General features: G+C 55.5%; 1 protein-coding gene across 1 annotated transcript in view; it reads left to right on the top strand.

Moving 5' to 3' along the window:
* Nucleotides 1–17,133, top strand: part of LOC147413508 (axonemal central pair apparatus protein HYDIN-like) — a 119,338-nt gene that overhangs the window by 74,088 nt on the left and 28,117 nt on the right. Inside the window, exons 34-54 of the mRNA XM_086478735.1 lie at nt 435–562; nt 681–872; nt 1,247–1,396; nt 2,462–2,701; nt 2,982–3,150; nt 3,695–3,886; nt 4,650–4,895; nt 5,536–5,709; nt 6,853–7,061; nt 7,504–7,653; nt 7,953–8,136; nt 8,622–8,763; nt 9,985–10,150; nt 11,818–12,651; nt 12,913–13,125; nt 13,518–13,720; nt 13,900–14,082; nt 14,330–14,449; nt 15,812–15,971; nt 16,077–16,249; nt 16,699–16,897. Of these exons, the coding sequence (XP_086334861.1) occupies nt 435–562; nt 681–872; nt 1,247–1,396; nt 2,462–2,701; nt 2,982–3,150; nt 3,695–3,886; nt 4,650–4,895; nt 5,536–5,709; nt 6,853–7,061; nt 7,504–7,653; nt 7,953–8,136; nt 8,622–8,763; nt 9,985–10,150; nt 11,818–12,651; nt 12,913–13,125; nt 13,518–13,720; nt 13,900–14,082; nt 14,330–14,449; nt 15,812–15,971; nt 16,077–16,249; nt 16,699–16,897 (4,427 nt within the window). The remainder of the gene's footprint in view (nt 1–434; nt 563–680; nt 873–1,246; nt 1,397–2,461; nt 2,702–2,981; nt 3,151–3,694; nt 3,887–4,649; nt 4,896–5,535; nt 5,710–6,852; nt 7,062–7,503; nt 7,654–7,952; nt 8,137–8,621; nt 8,764–9,984; nt 10,151–11,817; nt 12,652–12,912; nt 13,126–13,517; nt 13,721–13,899; nt 14,083–14,329; nt 14,450–15,811; nt 15,972–16,076; nt 16,250–16,698; nt 16,898–17,133) is intronic.

Here is a 17,133-nt window from a genome sequence, read left to right as displayed (position 1 = left end):
TTGTATCGAAACAGGCTTCTGAAACAGGCCTTGAGGTAAGGCTGCAGTACCATCAAACGGTGACTCGCTGTGTCTGAAGGGTGGTCAGGTGTCTCCTCTAAGCTGTTTTCCAGGGAGCACCACAGCGTGGAGGAATCTCGGTTGGGAATTCTCCTTTGGAGAGGTCTGTGCATCCTCCCCTGGGATGCCTGATGAAGGAATTGCTGGAGCTTCTCAGCTGATACTTTTCCTTTTTACCGCGTGGGTCTTGGATTCTGGCTGTGAAAACCCTTTGTCCTTGTGCAGTGACAAGGGAAAAAGAGTGGCAGGCGTCTCCAGAGATGCAAAGGGTCCTTCACAGAGCTGCTGGCCAGACACTCAGATGGCCTTAACGTGCTTGTGACACATCTTGTGTTGCTCGTGTATCTCAGCTGCTTTATCTCCATCTGTTCAAGGTTTCAGCGTGGAGCTGGACCGTGTGAAGCACCTGCCCTGCTGTGAGACGGAAACGTTCCAAGTGCGCTTTGATCCACAGAGCGCCAACCTGCCGCTGGGAGAGGTGGCTGTGCTCCTGCCCATCAAGGTACCCATCAATGCTTCCTCACCTCCCCCTGCCTGCACCACCTTTCGAGGCAGCAGGAGGTCTGGGAGAGCAGCAGATGTCAGCTGGGCTCTGAGCTGGATGTTCCGTCCTTCACTAGGTAGCAGGAGGCCCCACATTTCACGTCCGCCTCCGTGCCACCGTGGCTGCGCCGTCCCTCTGCCTCTCCAGGGACAGACTGGAGTTCTCCGCTGTCCAGTGTGGGCAGTGTCAGGAAGAAACCGTCCAGCTCCACAATGCGCTCCAGGTCCCCTGTAAATGGTTCATCACCGTGAATGAGCCTCTTCAGAAGGTAAAGCACAGACAGCACGTAACACCGAACTTCTTGGTTGGGTTTTCTTTGCCTCTCTGCCCCTGTGGCTGCCTGAGCACTCGGGCTACACCTCGTTTGAGGAGGCTTTTGAGGGCACAGAGGAAGGCACCTGTTCACTAGCTGGTGCTTCACCGCTCTGCCGTCTTCACCCAGTCCTCCTCCTCCGAGGACGGTGCCTCCCCCTCTGCCTGCCCTGCCTGCATGTTTTCCCTCCAGTTCTAGGCCAGTGGTGGCCATGGCTGGTTTGGATGTGGGTGCTCTCAGCACCGTGACAGGATCTCAGAGCACTGTGGGAGCCAAGGGTCTGTCCTCACAGACCAAGGAGACCTCACACAACTGTGTTTTGTGCTCAGGTGGACAAACACTTGCCAGCGAGCACGCGTCGGAAGCTGCTCCAGCAGTTGAAGGCCAAGCCCTGTGTCTTCAGGGCGCTGCCCTCGGCTGGAACCCTCGCTCCAGGGCAGCGATGCAACGTGCGAGTGAGGTTTTCACCCATGGAAGAGGTAAGATTGGCGGGTCTGGCAGGGCAGTGTGGTAACAAGAGCCCAGCGCAGGGAGCAGGAGATGAGCTCTGCCTCCCCGTGGAGCTTTCTGCAAGCGCCGTGCCCACTGTGCCTCAGTTTCCCCTGCAGTGCACTCTTCTGAGAAGCGCTTTGAAATCCCCACGGGGAGCTTGCACCGAGAGCATCAGGGCAGTGCGGTGGGGCTGCCTCTGGGTGCGTGGGGGGAGAGCCGCCTGTTTTCCCTCGTCTTCCCCCTTGCGTGGGCATATTTGCAGGGTGCAGCACCCTGGTGCAGAGCAGCTGGCACGTTTGCAGGGGATAACCCTGGGAGAGCCGCTCTAGGCTAATCCTGCTGCTGGTACCAGCAGACAAAACAGCCAGCAGACACCTTCCTGGGCACAGCAGGACAGTCCCCTGTAGCAGTGTGCTGCCAGCAGCCCCTGTGGCTCTGGCCCAGCCTGCCTGCACATTCCCAGGCAGTTCGGGAGGCGGCATCAGAGCCGGAGCGTTCCCGAAGGCAGTTTGCACGTGGCCACTGTGACTTGGAAACTGGCAGGGTGTAACAGTGTGGACACAAGTGCTTCCATGCATGGGAATAGTCCCAGGGATGTTTGGATGGCTAGTAGCAATGCAACCGTCTTGTCTCTGGCTTTGACCAGAGCCAAACACTGAGCAGAGAAGACGACCCTTATTTCTAGCCAGTGAGAGCTCATCTGCCTCTCTTGTGTAGCTGCTGTTTGCCTGACACAGCAGTGCCAGGACTGTGTCTGGGCAGCATAGCGTGAGCTCTCGTGAGCATTGCACCCCCTTGTGCGAGGTGAAAACATCTGATAGTCCATTTTAGATCCATCTGATCCCCAAATATCCAGTTACACTTCCCACCAGGATACATCCCAGTTACTCCGAGCCAGCATGCAGATGCTGTAGCCCCTGCTATAAGTCAAGATCTGTTTTCCCTTCACCTTAGAGGTACTGGTAACACCCTGACCGTGGTGCAAGGCTTGAATTTGAGGCCCCGTCACCTGGGACTTCATGAAGGAGCTTTCTGTGCTGCTCTCTTTCCAGAAGTCCTACAGAAGCAAATTGAAGATTAACATTTGCCAGAGCAGCCAGCACCTCCACCTGCAGGTCTCAGGGCAGGGGCTGGAGCCCCAGCTGGAGTTCAGCCCCGCAGTGCTGGAGCTGGGACCGTTGCTGCCATACAGCCGTGGGGCAGAGGGGACAGTGGTGGTGAAGAACCCGTGCGAGTTCCCCATCGAGTTTTACTCACTGGAGTACGATCAGCAGTACCTTGCTGAGGAGCAGGTGAGCGGGAAGGCCTGGTCCCCCTGTGCGTGCTCCCGTAGCTTCACAGCACTCCAGCATTCCCAGGCTCGCGCCAGGGAGATGCAGGCAGTCCCCGGGGCAAAGCCTGGTGGCATTTCGGGGTTAGGCAGCTGTGCCTGCAGGCTGTGAAGGGGCTTGGGTAGTCCGTGTTGTTGGGAGGAAGGAACGAGGGAGAAGATAGGTTGGTGTGTGAGTCTGTTCGTGGGATGAAGGTCCAGAAATGCATCTTGTCTGTGGTTCCTCTTCCCCACGCGCACAGATCCTGCGGCTGCTGAAGGACTACGATTGCCACAATACCTTGTTGCTGCCTCTGCGCGCCCCGGGTGAGAAGCTGCCCCCGGAGGTGCTGGAGTACTATCAGCACCAGAAGAGGCTGCAGGATGAGCAGGCCAAGTCCAAGACCGGGGAACCAGCAGACCAGGACAATGGTGAGGGTTTGGCGTTGGCTGTCCTGAGTGTGGGCACAGCAGGGAGTCCGGCCCACATACCCTGAGCTCTCCATGGCCTCGTTCTCCATGGGAAGCCCATGCTTTTAGCAGCCGCCCGTTCCCCAGCTTGGTAGAGGAATTCCCGGGTGAAAGTCTGTGGCTCCTAACACGCATCCTCTACCAGCCCTGAGTGCAGCCAAAGCAAGTTCATACCTGCCGGCCACGGACTGGAGGAATAGCCACTATGTCCCCTTGTGTCCCTCAGCCACAAAGGGTAGGACTGGATGAGTTCTTCAGCCAGTAGGACCAGGTCTAATGTCTCTAGCTATTTTATATTTGCTCCTTCCCAGCAACAAAAGCACAAGCTCGACATTCCCATGAGGGCAGAGACAGCCTGGACAGGCTTCTCAGTGCCTCGGGAGTCTCCCTCCTTGGGAAATTTTCAGTCTTTTGCTGTGTGGCCATGCAAAGTGGCAAATAGCAAAGAGCAGATTGCGTGGCCATGTTCACCCTCTTCTTCCCTCTCCGTGTCCTTCCTCTTCAGCAAACTCTGAAGATGTCCAGCCTCCATCAGATCAAGGAGGAAAGCAGCCTGCTGGGATCGTTCACACCATCTCATCCCATAGCTCAGTCGTTCCCTCCTCCCTTTTTGGTGAAAGCCAGTCAAACAAGGTGGATTCTAAATCTGAGTGTGGGGAAGAGGAGGAGGAAGATGTTGAGAAAAGACGTGAGACAGGTAATAACCCTAAGCTCTTCACCTCCTTTCTATCTGTTGCGGCAAAAGGGCCTCAGTGGGGAACTTCAGTGTCACCTCCATCACTTTACTGCAGCCTGGTGCGGTCTTCGCTCCTGTAGGCCCTGAACCCACTCTTCTATATGAAGGCTGTAGGATCCTGAGAAGAGTCTGGGGCAGGGACAAGTGAGAGGCCAGGGAGGTTTTGCCCAGCTTTGCTAAATGAGCCCCTTTGCCCCCAGGAGCTGCTGGGATCAGGATGATGCTGTTCCCTTTCCTAGGCAGGGCAGCACACTCTGTCCTGCGGGACATTGCAAGCTGAGGTGGCTTTCTGTGACCTCCTAAGGGCGATGGTGGGAGCTCTTTGTAAATGCTGTTACGGTGAATTCAGAGCCCAGCCACATCTCCTGGTGTAATATTCCTAAAGCACCCAGCTTCTGGATAACTGCTCGATCCCCAGATGAAGCCTCTCCCTTGGAACTGTGTGAAATGTCCAGTTCTCCCTGTCCCCCTGCCTGCACTCAGCAGGACCCGGGACCAAACTCCCATGAGGACCATGTTGCCAGTTCATGGAAGGAGATGTGGCCCAGTCCTTTTAGGTATTGCTGGATGCTCGTTCTTTCCTCTTTCTGCCGTCCCATTTACTATACTGTGAACAGGCACCTTCACCAGTGTCTAGGGCAGACCTTGGCCTGCACAAGCCTAGAGGAAGGGCATGGTGAGATCTTGGGTGTGACGTTGGTTTCATCAGAGTCTCCTCTCCCAGGATCTGAGGGGATGGGGAGGATGGTCAGGGTCACAGGCAGACAGGAGGCTGACTTTTCTACCCGGTTCTGCACAGCAGAGCGTCAGCAAAGCACCGCCAGCAGCAAGGAGGCCACGGGAGAACTGGATGACAGCCCTGTCTGTAGGGCCATCGCCCGCCACCTCGGCATCGATACCTCTGCAGAAGGGCGCGCAGCCCGAAACCGCAGAGGGATTGTCATCATCGTCCATGGGGCACCCCTGACAGGTACGTGAGCCGCAGCCCTTGGCTGCAAGGAGGGGGGAAGCAGGAGAGAGATGTCCTGGTGGACCATGGGGCTTGGTTGACCAGCCAAAGTGGAGCAAGGTAAGCCCCAGTTCTGCTGGCACATGAAACTGCCCGAGGCCTTCGCCTAGCTGGTGCAAGTGATGTGGCTCATCTTGTGTCTGTACAGCCAGGCCCTCGTTCCCCCAGACAGGGTGCCCGTGTCCCTGTTGCTTGAGACCACGCTGCCTAGTGACCGTGTTGCCTCGTGGGAGCAGCCCTTAGCCTGTACTGACCCCCAAACCGCGCCTTGATGTTGCCTGAGGCAACACCAACCAGCACAGGCTAACGAGCGGTCCGAATGGTGGTGGGGCAGGGCTCGAAACGTCATCCTGGGCCCAGGGTTGAGGTCACCGCGAGGGGCAAAGTCCTTGGCTGAGCATGAGGTGGAGATGATGCACCTGGCTCTAGAGGACAACACTTCTAACCATGTTCAAGCTGCCTCCTTCGTGGTTATCCCTGAAGGGACACTTGCTTTCTGACCATCCTTGAGATTTGAAATGCTGTTTGGGAGCTTTCCAGAGCCTGTCCCTGAAAATGCCTCACATGCAAGTGTCACCAACCAGTCTTCCTCTCTCTCAAGGCAAGACGTCAGCAGCAGTCGCCCTCTCCAAACACTACGGCGCTGCCTGCTTGTCCATCGATGCCGTGGTGACGGAAGCCATCTCAGACAGGAGCAGCTCGGCAGGGCTCCGTGCCCGGGAGCTGTGCGTCAGGGCTGCCATCGAGCAGGCCAGCCGGGAGACAGAGGATGCCGGTAAGGAGAAATGCCGGGCGCAGAACAGCTCCTCAGAACCTGCCATGACCATCCGCTTGTGCTTGCTCCAGGGAAGGAAGTTGGACAGCCCTTGGGTGTCTTAGGGAACGTGAGTGCAGCATGTAGAAATGCAAAGCCGTTTCACAAAGCATCTCTGGTTATTAAAAAGAATCTCTTTTAAGGGCTCAGACAGGGGCACTGTTACTGCCCCTGGGCTTCTTGGCCCATGTTCCTTTTTCTAGGCGCAGTGAAGCACACCTGTATCTTTCTCAGAGATTTTAATACTTCCTCAAAGCTCAATCCAGCTTGCTTCTCATGGCCATCAGGCAGAACTGCTGCCCGCTTTAGCAAGGGAAGAAGCCCTCTGAAGTGGCTCATTAAGCACCAGACGACTGACTTTGAGTGTGACTTCACAAACATGAGAGGAAGGGAAGAATAACCTCCCAGAGGAGTTTCAGATGAGACACACACTGCAGAGGAGCTCTTTTCTCCAGAGATTTTCCTGTACATGCTCTCAGGTCATGCAGCTCATGCATGTGGTGCTGCTCTCCATGTGAGACCGGAGACTTTTAGGAAACTTTATTGAGTGGTTGGTGCCCAGAGCTCTGCAGGGTGAGGCCAGACCCTGGCTTTGGTGGGGGAAGTTTTGTGTTGCTCAGCTTTGAACCTGGTTGGGTTGGCAGCTGGTGGAAGGAAGAAGGGTGTAGGTCCTGGGTGGGATTATGCCGTGCGGAGGATTTAGCTCCAGTGGAGATGGGTGCTGCAGCTGGGGCAGGGCTGCGTGTTACAGTCTCCATGTGAGAATGCAGGATGGGTGCAAGGTATGGAAACGATGGTGCTGGAGGAGGAATCCTTGATTTGATCCATAGGGGAGCGACTGTGCAGTGTCACCTGCGTGTGCATTTCTTAGCGGGGACACAGGGCTGTGCATGAAAAACTCCCAGGTTTTAAAATCCAGTCTCAGATGCTGTGCTTGATCATGCTAATAAGAGAAGCAAAGAGGGAGCTGCTTCTGGAGGGCAGTGCTGCTAGTGGCCGGCAGGCTTGGGGATGAGTGCTGTGTCCCTGCCGGGGCGCAGGGCTGTGCCATTGGGGTGGAAGGTGCCTGCTCGCTCCCCGCTGAGCCGTCTGTCCTCTCCGCAGGTGAAAATGCAGAGGTGTCCCTCGGCCCGCAGTTCAGAGCGGAGGCCAGGCGCAGCTGGGACCTGAGCCGGCCCAGCTCTGGGGACACAGTCAGCCTGCAGTCCGTCCGTTCCCGAGGCTGGGCGAACGCTGCCACAGGCAGGAGGAAGCTGCATGGCCACGCATCCTCATCGCAGAAGCAGCATCCAACGGACCCAGCGGGCTCCCAGGTGAAGCATGATCCACGCTGGTTAATGCCCGGGACTTTTCTGTTGCCTGTGGGAAGTGAAGGGGCTGCTTACAGAGCCCGGTGTGGGCGTATAGAAGCAGAGAGACAGCCGGGCGGGCTGGGTATGGCTTGGGGTGGCAACGAAACCCCGTGTTCTGGCAGAAGAACTCTACTGGGTCTTAACGGCTTGTTGGCAAAGTGCAGCGCTGGCTAACGTGGCCGCAGGCAGTGGGCAGAGCTGCAGGGTGCTGTGGCGGGGGCTTGCAAGCTTGGGTGTCTGCTGGCCAAGGGATGTACCCTCCGGGGTTGTCCCCTAGAGCTGTTGGCCTGCAGTTTTGTTCTTGTCTCCCACTAGAGAGAAACCCCAGGTGCAAGCCCAGTGGTTGGAATTGTTCAGGGGTTTCCAAAGTGGTTTATTTTTCTTGTGGTGTTCAACATTGCAGGGCTCGTCCAGTTCTCACCTCGGCTGTCCCCTTCCCCGTGTTCCTGCGCAGCGACAGCTGAGCATCACTGGCAGCACAGGAGAGATGGGCTTTATGAGCTGCGTGCTGCCTGAGGACCTGCTGGTGGCCATCCTCTCTGAAAGGCTGCAGGTACGTGGGGTGGGGGCAAAGGCTACGTTCCTGCTACAGAGAGACAGGCAGTGAGGAACAATTCGGAGAGGAGGAGGTCTGTAGCTGCTGTTGGAGGGGTCCCAGGCTGTGTGCAGGGATCCTTGGGTGAAGCTGCAGATCCCTAAGTTGGCAGAGCACGGGGAAGGATCAGAGCTTGTCTGAGCTGAGGCACTTGGAACAATGACGGCTGGTGTCCTTTGACCTTGGGGTTTACTGACTCGCTGAGAGCCCAGTGCCTGCGATAGCTGACTTTCTCTCCTTTTCGACTTGATTCACAGCTGAGTGACTGCTACCAGGGCGTGGTGTTTGATGGCCTGGAGACCCTCTTTGCCCGCAGCATGGCTTCTGCTCTCCTCTGCCTGCTCAAAGCTGTCAGAAATCGGCCATATATCTATTTTGTGAACCTCTTCCAGGATTATGCTTCTCTGAAAGCCAGGGAGACAGCTGCAAAAGAGCAGGAAGGTGAGACTGTTCGCCTCTGTACCTCTCAAATCTTCTCCTCTCAAGCCCTCAACCTTATCTGTGTGTATCTGAGTTTCCAGTAGGGCTTGTAAGAAATGTTTTTATTAAACCTTCCTCCTTCTGCCTCGGTATAGCCAGCACTCAGCTCCCAGCTGCTTAAAATACAGCAGAGCTGAGGCTATAAGCCTTGCCTTAGTCTCTAACGTTAAAGCTTGGGCACAAGTGCAAGCTGTTGTGGCTCAGCAAGTGGCCACTGGCCAGCTGTCCACAGCGCTGGTGCACGTGAGCCAGGTAAGGCCCGGGAACTCGCTGAGCAGCGACAGTTTGGGGGATTATCTGGATTTTGGAGTGGGGTATGCGCTCCCCAGTATCCCCTGTAGGGTGATAGGCTGGGTCAGGAGAGAGTTGTGACTCCTTGCAGCTCACCTGGAACAGCAGGCTTCACTTGCAGTCGCTAATGGTTTCTCCTCTGTTCTGTGCTGAAGGACGGGAGCGGGAAGAAGCTGCCAGGAGGGAGAAAGCACGTCTCTGGGAGATGGATGAGGAAGAGTACAATGCCCTCACTGAGGAGCAGAAAACTGAGTTTAATAACAATATCCGACAAGTCCAGCGTGAAAGGAAGAAGAGGTCTGTAAGCCTTCCGTGGATGACTCCCCAGGATAGTGTCCCTGCAGGGTTTCCCTGCTCCAGAGACCTTGGTGGAGCTCAGAGGGGTGACAGAACAAAGGCCAAAAGTGTCCGTTCCAGGCAGCACAAAGATGGCCAGTTCCACCTCCCTGGTTCCCAAAAGACCTTCCTCTGGTGAGATGAGAACATCTTCTCTCCACTTTAGTGGTGAGCCCTGCAACTTAGACGCTGCATGCAAGGAGCTCGTCTCCGTGCTCGACTTGCCGCTGCACTTAGAAGTGTCTCTGTGTTGATTCTCATCATCTTCATCCCCCCGTCACCAAACCAGAGGGGTTGTGGTGTGGGTTGGTGTGAGGCGTAGCTGTGCTGGCTTGGTTCAGATACCAGTCCTGCCATAGATGAAGCCCTTGCAGTGCTGGTCTCCCAGGATTTTCCTTACTGAGTGACACCAGCCATAAAAGCTCCAGCAGCAGATGAGCCTGGGAGAAGCTCTGATCTAGCAAAGCAGCCATGTTCAGGAGGATGGGGAGGGTAAGGGTAAGCCTGTATTAATCCCCGCCTAAAACTCGGGGAGGGACTTGCTTAAAGCAAGCATTTCAGCACTTCTTGCAGCCCCAGCTGAAGTTTGTTTCCCTGGGAGGGTATCACTAGGGCTGCTTCAGATGATGATTTCCAGGACAGGCAGTACAGGTCATGGCTGGGTTGCAGCAGCAAATCTGGTGGTTCAGACCAGAGGAGGGGAGTTAGTGCAGCCTTTGCTTTCCAATGGATGTGGTTACTCTCACTAAGGAGCGGGCTATGCCCGGGAAGAAGGGCTGGATCAGCCAAGTAAGTGCTGGTGCAGGAATAAGTAAGTGCAAGTGATTTGTGAGCTGCTTTACACTGGGAAATGGAGAGGGCTTCAGGCATCAGTGCGGAGCGACGGTGGATCAGCCTTCAGCAGTGTGCCGCAGGTGTCCAGGCGGACCTTCTTGAGAAGCAGCACAATTTGGACCTTAGGACAGCAAAGCCTAGATTCGGCTGGCCCTGGAGGTCCCCTCCCACCTTTCCTCATTTTGGATGTTCCCAGCCTCCCCAGGTTGAGGGAAGTCCGTGGAGATGATCTAATGGTTCTGTGTGCCCTCGGGGTCGATGGATGAAGTGCAGAACCAGCTGGGCTTACAGCGAGCCCAGATTTCTGGAGGTGACTCTCAAGGTTGTTTTCTGTTTGTCGGCATGAAGGGAGCTGGAGCAGCTGGCTCGGGAGATTGAGGAAAAGCACCAGCGGGAGCTACAACGCTTGAAGGAGGCAGAAGAGCTGAAGAAGTCGTCTAGGCAGGAGAAGAAAGAGCTTGGAAAAGACCAAGATAATGCTTCAAGAAGGAAAAGCCAGCCTGGAGTCAGGCAGGTAGGTGGTTGTGTTTATAGATGAGTAAAAGCCCTGGGGACCTTCCAGCTGAGCTGTGCCATCCCCGGGAAGCCAGCAGCCACACGCAGTGCTGGGGACGAGTATGTGGCCCTGAGGAACACGTGGGGCTGTACTGGGCAACAACAGCTGATGCTTGATCATGCTGCTGCTTCACCCAGGGTGTTTTCCCACGGGTTTGTTGGTAGAGCTGCTCTTCTAGGATCGTGCTGCCTTTGAGTCATGGCTTCATGTAACTCCATCCATTCACTGTGAAGCCCTAGATAGTTTTAGTCCAGCATTTCTGCCCGCTCTGCATGTGACTTACACCTCCGAGACATGACCAGTCTGGGATGTGGTGTCTTTTCCTCCATGTCTGGCAGGAGATCCCACCAGGCCTTAGGTGTTTGTTAGCAGCCAGACTTCCCAAAGTGTCAGGGATGCTCAGCCCACCAGAAACGAGCCCAGAGGGACTGCACAGGAATAGGGATGCGCCTTAAGTTCCGTATTTGGGTTGGGGAGTTGTTCTGTTTCTCAGCTGGTTTGCAGGACTCCTCATCAGCCTGATGCTGGAGAGTTTGGTTTCCGTTGAGCTAAACTGAGTACCAGCTGCGTTCTGAATTGGGATTTGTAGAGAACCTAGCACAGACCATGGATGAGGCTTGGGGTGCTATTGCAAAGATCATCACTGTCCTACTGCAGCTACCCCATGGTGTTCCCCAGGGGTCAGTACTGGGTCCAGTCTTATTCAACATACTCATCAACGCCCTGGCTGGAGGGACGCAGTGCACCCTCAGCCAGTTTGCTGACAATACAAACTGGGAGGAGTGGCTGACCCGCCTGAAGGCCGTGCTGCCATTCAGCGAGACCTGGACAGGCTGGAGAGCTGGGCAGAGAGGAGCCTCGGGAGGTTCAACAAGGGCAAGTGTAGGGTTCTGCACTTGGGGAGGAATAACCCCCTGCACCAGTACAGGCTGTGGGGTGACCGGCTGGAGAGCAGCTCTGTGGAGAAGCCCTGGGAGTTGTAGACAAGAAGTTGGCCATGAACCAGCCATGTGCCCTTGTGCGTGCATTAGGAGGCGTGTGGCCAGCAGGTCGAGGGAGGTTCTCTTCCTCCTCTACTCTGCCCTGGTGAGGCCACATCTGGAGTGCTGTGTCGAGTTCTGGGGCTCCCAGTTCAAGAGGAACTACTGGAGAGAGTCCAGCGGAGGGCTGCTAAGATGCTTAGGGGGCTGAGAGACCTGGGACTCTTTAGCCTGGAGAAGACTAAGAGGGGACCTTATCAACGCTTATCAATATCTGAAGGGCGGGTGTCAAGAGGATGGGGCCAGGCTCTGCTCAGTGGTGCCCAGTGACAGGACAAGGGGCAACAGGCACAAACTGGAGCACTGAAAGTTCCACTTGAACGTGAGGAAAAACTTTTTCCCTCTGAGGGTGGCAGAGCACTGGAACAGGCTGCCCTGGGGGGTTGTGGAGTCTCCTTCTCTGGAGACACTCAAAACCCGCCTGGACACGGTCCTGTGCAACCTGCTCTGGGTGACTCTGCTTTAGCAGGGGGTTGGGCTAGATAATCTCCAGAGGCCCCTTTCAACCCCTTCCACTCTGTGATTCTGTGATTTGTGTCAGTGCTTTGAAATGCTCACTGCTGTTTTCCTGCTCCTCCTGCCCAGAATATGAAGACATTGGCCAGCAACACCAGTGCATCCACCAGCAACTGGCTGGATGCCACCAAGGGGGTAGACAAGAAGGGATCTGTAAAGGAGGACGCAAACTCTGCAGGTGACAAAGTTCCCCTGACGGATGCCTGCCCAGCAGTGGTTGTGCAACCCTCAGAGCCAGAACAGGGGGAAACCAAAGATGAGGCCCAGAGTGACAGCGAGAAGAACTTGACCCTGAGGTTTGAGATCTACGAGGCATCGCAGAAGGATGTCGCGCACATTTTGTCATCCTGGGACAGGGCTCAGGGTACCCTGCTGTCCCCTCTGAGTCGAGAGGAAGTGCAGCACCAAGCAGAAGACCAGCGCCAGCGTTTATCCAGCCACAGGAGCCGGAAGAACAGCAAGAAAGAACGGCTGGAGAAAGCGCTCCTGGAGAAGGAGCGGCTGGAGAAACTCAAGGCTCTTGAGGACACCAAGTTATCTCCGCTGGAACAGGAAGGTGCAGAAGGGTCAGACAGAGAACAGGATGTCGGAGTGCCCTGCTTGGACATCCAGGTGCTGAGCTCAGCAGATGTCACTAAGATGATCTTGGAGAGCGGCAAGCTGCCGGCAGCAGAGCAGGTAAAGCCCCGTGAGGCTCAGATGCTGAGCCTGCCGTGGTCTGGGCCCTGGTGCATTGTGTCCCACCAGGCGACAATGGCACAGAGCCTTGTCCAGGCCACCGGTGATGTTCCACGACAGCTCCACAGCAGTCACGTGGCTGGGGAGGTTCTCACCGTCCCTCAGATAGGTGGAAAGAGGGAGTGCTCTCTATTCAAGCACCCTGTCTGTTCAGAGAGTTTCCCGGTCTGTAACTCATTAAAAATGGTCCCAGGGCAGCTCATGGTCACGGTTTCCTTCAGCTGAGTCACTCAGAGGAGAGATTTCTCTCTGTAGGTCCTGGCACTGCTCTGGAGCCTGCCCACCCCCCTGGGTTGAAAAAAAAAGCGCTGTGCTCCATAGAAATTAAAAAAAAAAAAACATGGCCAAAAGTTTAGTGTCTTTAAGGAAGTGTGAGGATGAAGGTGATGGAAGTATAAAAAGGGTTTTTTTCTCTTATGCTTTTAGATCCTGGATGACCTGGGACTGGGTCCCTCAGGGCCTCCCATTCCACCTACCACTTTTTACTCTGTGATCCACTACCCGGAGAAGCGGATGGCCCCTGCAGCCGGAGAAGCCCTCAAGCACTTCATCTTTGTTGTGCCCGGAGGTGCCCCTGCGGAAGAAGAAAGGAAGGATCCAGAAAGCCTCGTGGATGCCCCCGCTGTGCCCACAGTGAAGGTGCCAGGGCGGGGGCCAGGCTGGATGGGGGGCAGGTGGGCTGGCAAAGGATCGCTGTGGAAGGGCAGTGAAGGCATGATGGGGCCCCATGTCTGCAGGCAACCCTTGTGTCTGTCCAAAAGAGACAGGGCAGTTCTGTAAAATGAGAGGAAAAAACCCCACCTAAACCCCTCACCTTCCCTTGAGGAGAGCACGCTGGGTGGGGAGGGGTCCTGGGCAGGGAGAGGTGTCGTGGGCAAAACAAAGTCCGATAAGGAAGACCAAGTCCATGGGCAGATGTGGTGGGTTGTTTAGTCTCTCCTGTTGAACCGAGCTGCAGCTTTCTTTCCAGAGTGGGGATGTCTCGGGGCAGGTCTGACCTCTCTCCCTTTTCTCTCTCCCTCGGTGCAAAGATGCCGGAGGAGCAGGTCACCCCAACCAGGGGCCAACGGAGGAAGCAGAAAGCCGCGGGCAGCCAGAAGGCTGCGAGGGAGAAGCAGAGCTCTGGCCAGGGCAGGAGAGATCTGCAGGGGCTAGACACAGGAGCACCCCCACCTTCCCCTGGGGTGCACCAAAGCAGTGTGGACACGGTCCCATCCCTGGGGAGGTCCGTCAGGTGAGCTGTGAGGGAGGAGGTCATCCCTCTGCTTTACGGCCGTCTTGCCAAATAAGGTCCAGTGTCCCCAGCTCTGCAGGGACCCTCTGACGGTCCCTCCATGGGATGGCCAGTCCCTGACCCTCCTCCTTGCTCGTTTGCTCGTTAGCAATGTCTGAAGCCTCCTTTTTAATTGCCAGGCTGAGCAGCTGCCGGTGGATAGTGCCTGCCCGTGGCGAGGTGGAACTGACAGTCCACTTCAGCTCCGCAGTGACGGGCCAGTTTGATCAGACCCTGCATTTTGAGATCTTGGGGACAAGGCGCCTGTACCAGCTGCACTGCAGGGGCACCTGCCTGTATCCCACCATCAGCCAGGACCCGCGGTAAGGCTGGCCTGCGGGAGCCTCCCCCACTGCTCCCCGCTGAACTCAGAGCCAGGGCTGCCCCTTGTGCCCCAGCGACCTCCTGGCTTGGGCAGAGCGCGCTGCCTGAGCCGCCCAGCATCTCTTCCCGTGCTTGGAGCTGGGAACCAGGACTGGTCCTCCGCCACCGATAAGGGTTATGGCTTTCTGACCAGGTGTTCTGCTTGGAGCATCTCAGGACTCCTCATTCCTCATTTTCTCTGCCCAGGCTGGTGTTTCCTTGCTGGAGGAAGAGCAAGGCAGATGACGACATCATCTTCAAGCAGTATGTCATGAACACGGGTGTCTTCCACTTTGGACCACTGCTGTGTGGGAAGTCAAAAGACCGGTACGTGCTTCCTGCACCGAGTGAGCATGCTGAGGCACTGCCTGCCCAGAGTGAGGGCAACACATCCCAATGTTGGGACGGGCTCTCCGGAGCCTTGTGCCTTCATGGACACGCTTGGGGACACGCTGCCCTGGTGGCACAATTCAGGGCAGGGGCCCAGGCAGAGACCTGGGAGATACATGGGGCTGAAGGACCACGGATGTGTGAACTTGAGGCAGAGAGCAGGCACATGAGTCTTGGAGGACCCGGGGAGAGATGGAGCTGATCTTGCTGCTTGGTGGGTGCCTCGGTGGCCACAGCCACATGCTGCTTGCAGCCTGAAGGTGACTTGGGGCAACTTGTGTCCTACCCCACCACATCTCAGCTTCACCACCTGTGAAATGAACTTTGTGGTGCTGCTTTAAAGTGCCTTGAGCTCTAGGGGTAGACTGAATTATTCTGCTGATGGCTTTGTAAGCCGCTCATTAATCTGTAATATTAGTAAGACTTCCTGATTTGACCTGCCAATATGTGTGTGGGGAAGGAGGAAACCTGCAGAGGAATAAAAATGGGAATTACATTTTTCTGATCCTTGCTGCTGGATGAAACCTGTCTAAAAAAATTGTCATAGGCGCTGCTGGCATATTTCTGGTTTTAGCATCACTTTTTGTTTTTTTTTTAATATTAGAAAGGAAGTTCTTGTCTTCTTGGGAGCTCTGGAGAGCTAGTGGCATTTTGACAATCCAAGGAGATTAAATCAAAACAGTTTAAAAACCAAAAGAGGATCTTTAGCCAGGGTGATGAATGGTCTAGGGTTTCTGTTTGGTTTTTTAACGCTTTAACTCCAAATTGTGTTCCACACCCGAGAGAAGGGACATTTGTTAAATTTAGCATTCCTCTTGGGAATGAATCCCTTCTATTTCCTTCCCTCAGACTTTGAGCTAATCCACGAAATAGGAGGTAGTCTCATGACTTTTTTGAAAGAGAGAAGCTTAGCTGTTTTTAAAACCTCTTTTCAAAAGCATTTCTTTATACCCTGCAGAGAAGGAAACCCAACAAAGAAGGGGGAGGAAGCCGTGTGCCTGGTGTACTTTTATTTTTCCAGGCGCCTTTGAATTCATATTTTGTCAAACACTCTTTAAGGGGCCTGTGTGTTGTCACGCTCCTGGGATGGAGGCACCAAGTATAGGGGCAGACATCAAAGTGACGCAGGGATGAAGACACGTACCATGGAACGTGCCCCTGAAAGGGATCCTTTTTCTTAGCCTACCTGTTGGACCGTGGTCTTCCAGCACAGCCTCCCGCTGCCTGGACACGGTGCTTTCCTCGATGTGTGATAAAGGCAACGGTCTCCTCTGCAGCCTTTTCCCCTTTTGTGGACAGGTACAAGGCGCCGCCCTCTCCCAGCAAGTGCGAGAAGCTGACCATCCTCAACGTCAGCCCCTTCGAAGCAGCAGTGCATTTCTTCTTTGAGCAGGATCGCAAAGCGGGCACGTTCCTTTTAGACCCCCCCAGCATGAGGCTGAAACCTAACGAGCAGCAGGTAGGAGACGGGCCGGTAGGGCAGGCACCAGCAGAAGTGCCCAGGAGCCGTTCTCCCTGCTCACTGGATGCTCTTGTGGTTTTTGTTTTGCGGGGACGGGGCTAGGAGCTGAGCGTTTGGGCGTACCCCACTTCGGCCGGCCTCGTGGAAGACAACCTCATCTGCTGCATTCAGGAGAACCCCGAGCCAGTGGTCTTCCGCCTGTGCTGCCAGGGGGTGCAGGTGGAGCTGGGGGTCAGCCCCAAGGAGGTGCATTTCAACAAGGTGCTTCTGCACAGGTCAGTCATCCCGTGGTCCCTCTGCTGGGGACAAGAGCTGTCGGCAAGCTCCTCCTCAGCGGCTACTCAGGTTGGAGGTTGGGCTAGCATCTCCCTTTCTCCCAGTGGTTCCCAGTCTCTTGCTCACCATTCCTTGCTGGCTTGGATATCCCTTGACAGCCACCAGCTCCATAGCCCCCCAGCAATCCTGTGTGATGAGCATCCCGATGCATTTGCATCTTGTCTGCTGGCTCAGAGAGCAATCCGGTTGCTCCTCCTTATCTCCCGTCTGTTGGATACACTTCTAACACCAAGCTCTCCCCCAAGGACCTCACTCCTCAGGCTTGTGGCAAAGACAAAACATTAACTACAGTTTCAGATGCGTGGATCGGGCTGCTCCAAGTTGCATTCGGTTGCAAGGCTAGCATGACCGCCACACAACTGGTGCTGCCTGTCTTGTGTCTCTGCAGGCGCGAGATCAAGACCCTGGTCCTGAGAAACAGCACCCCACTGCCCATGGCCTGGCGGCTCAGTGGGCTGCAAAACCTTGGCGAGGACTTCTCTGTGTCACAAGACAAGGGCACTGTTGGTCCCTGCACAGAGTTTGTGGTGTATTTGTCTGTCAAGGCCACGAAGACTTTCAGCATGAAGAAGATGATCCAACTAGAGGTGAGGGGGACTGTGCCCTCCCTGGCAGAGCAGGGCAGTGACCAGCCCTGTGCTCTTAGGGATGGAGTCTGTGCTTGAAGGTTACCCTGCAAAGAGGGCAAAAGGATGAGCCTTGACGACATTCCTTTCAACCCGCGTGGCCAGGGGGCCACGCCTGTAGCAGCAGGGGCCTCACTGAAGGTTAAAGTTTTGGAAACTCAGTGATGACTAAGGCGCTCCTGTAGCTGAGCTTCATG

The sequence above is a fragment of the Leptosomus discolor genome, chromosome 27 (assembly GCF_034619465.1).
Source record: "Leptosomus discolor isolate bLepDis1 chromosome 27, bLepDis1.hap2, whole genome shotgun sequence".
Taxonomy (NCBI): Eukaryota; Metazoa; Chordata; class Aves; order Leptosomiformes; family Leptosomidae; genus Leptosomus; species Leptosomus discolor.
This window is presented reverse-complemented; position numbering and strand designations above follow the sequence as displayed.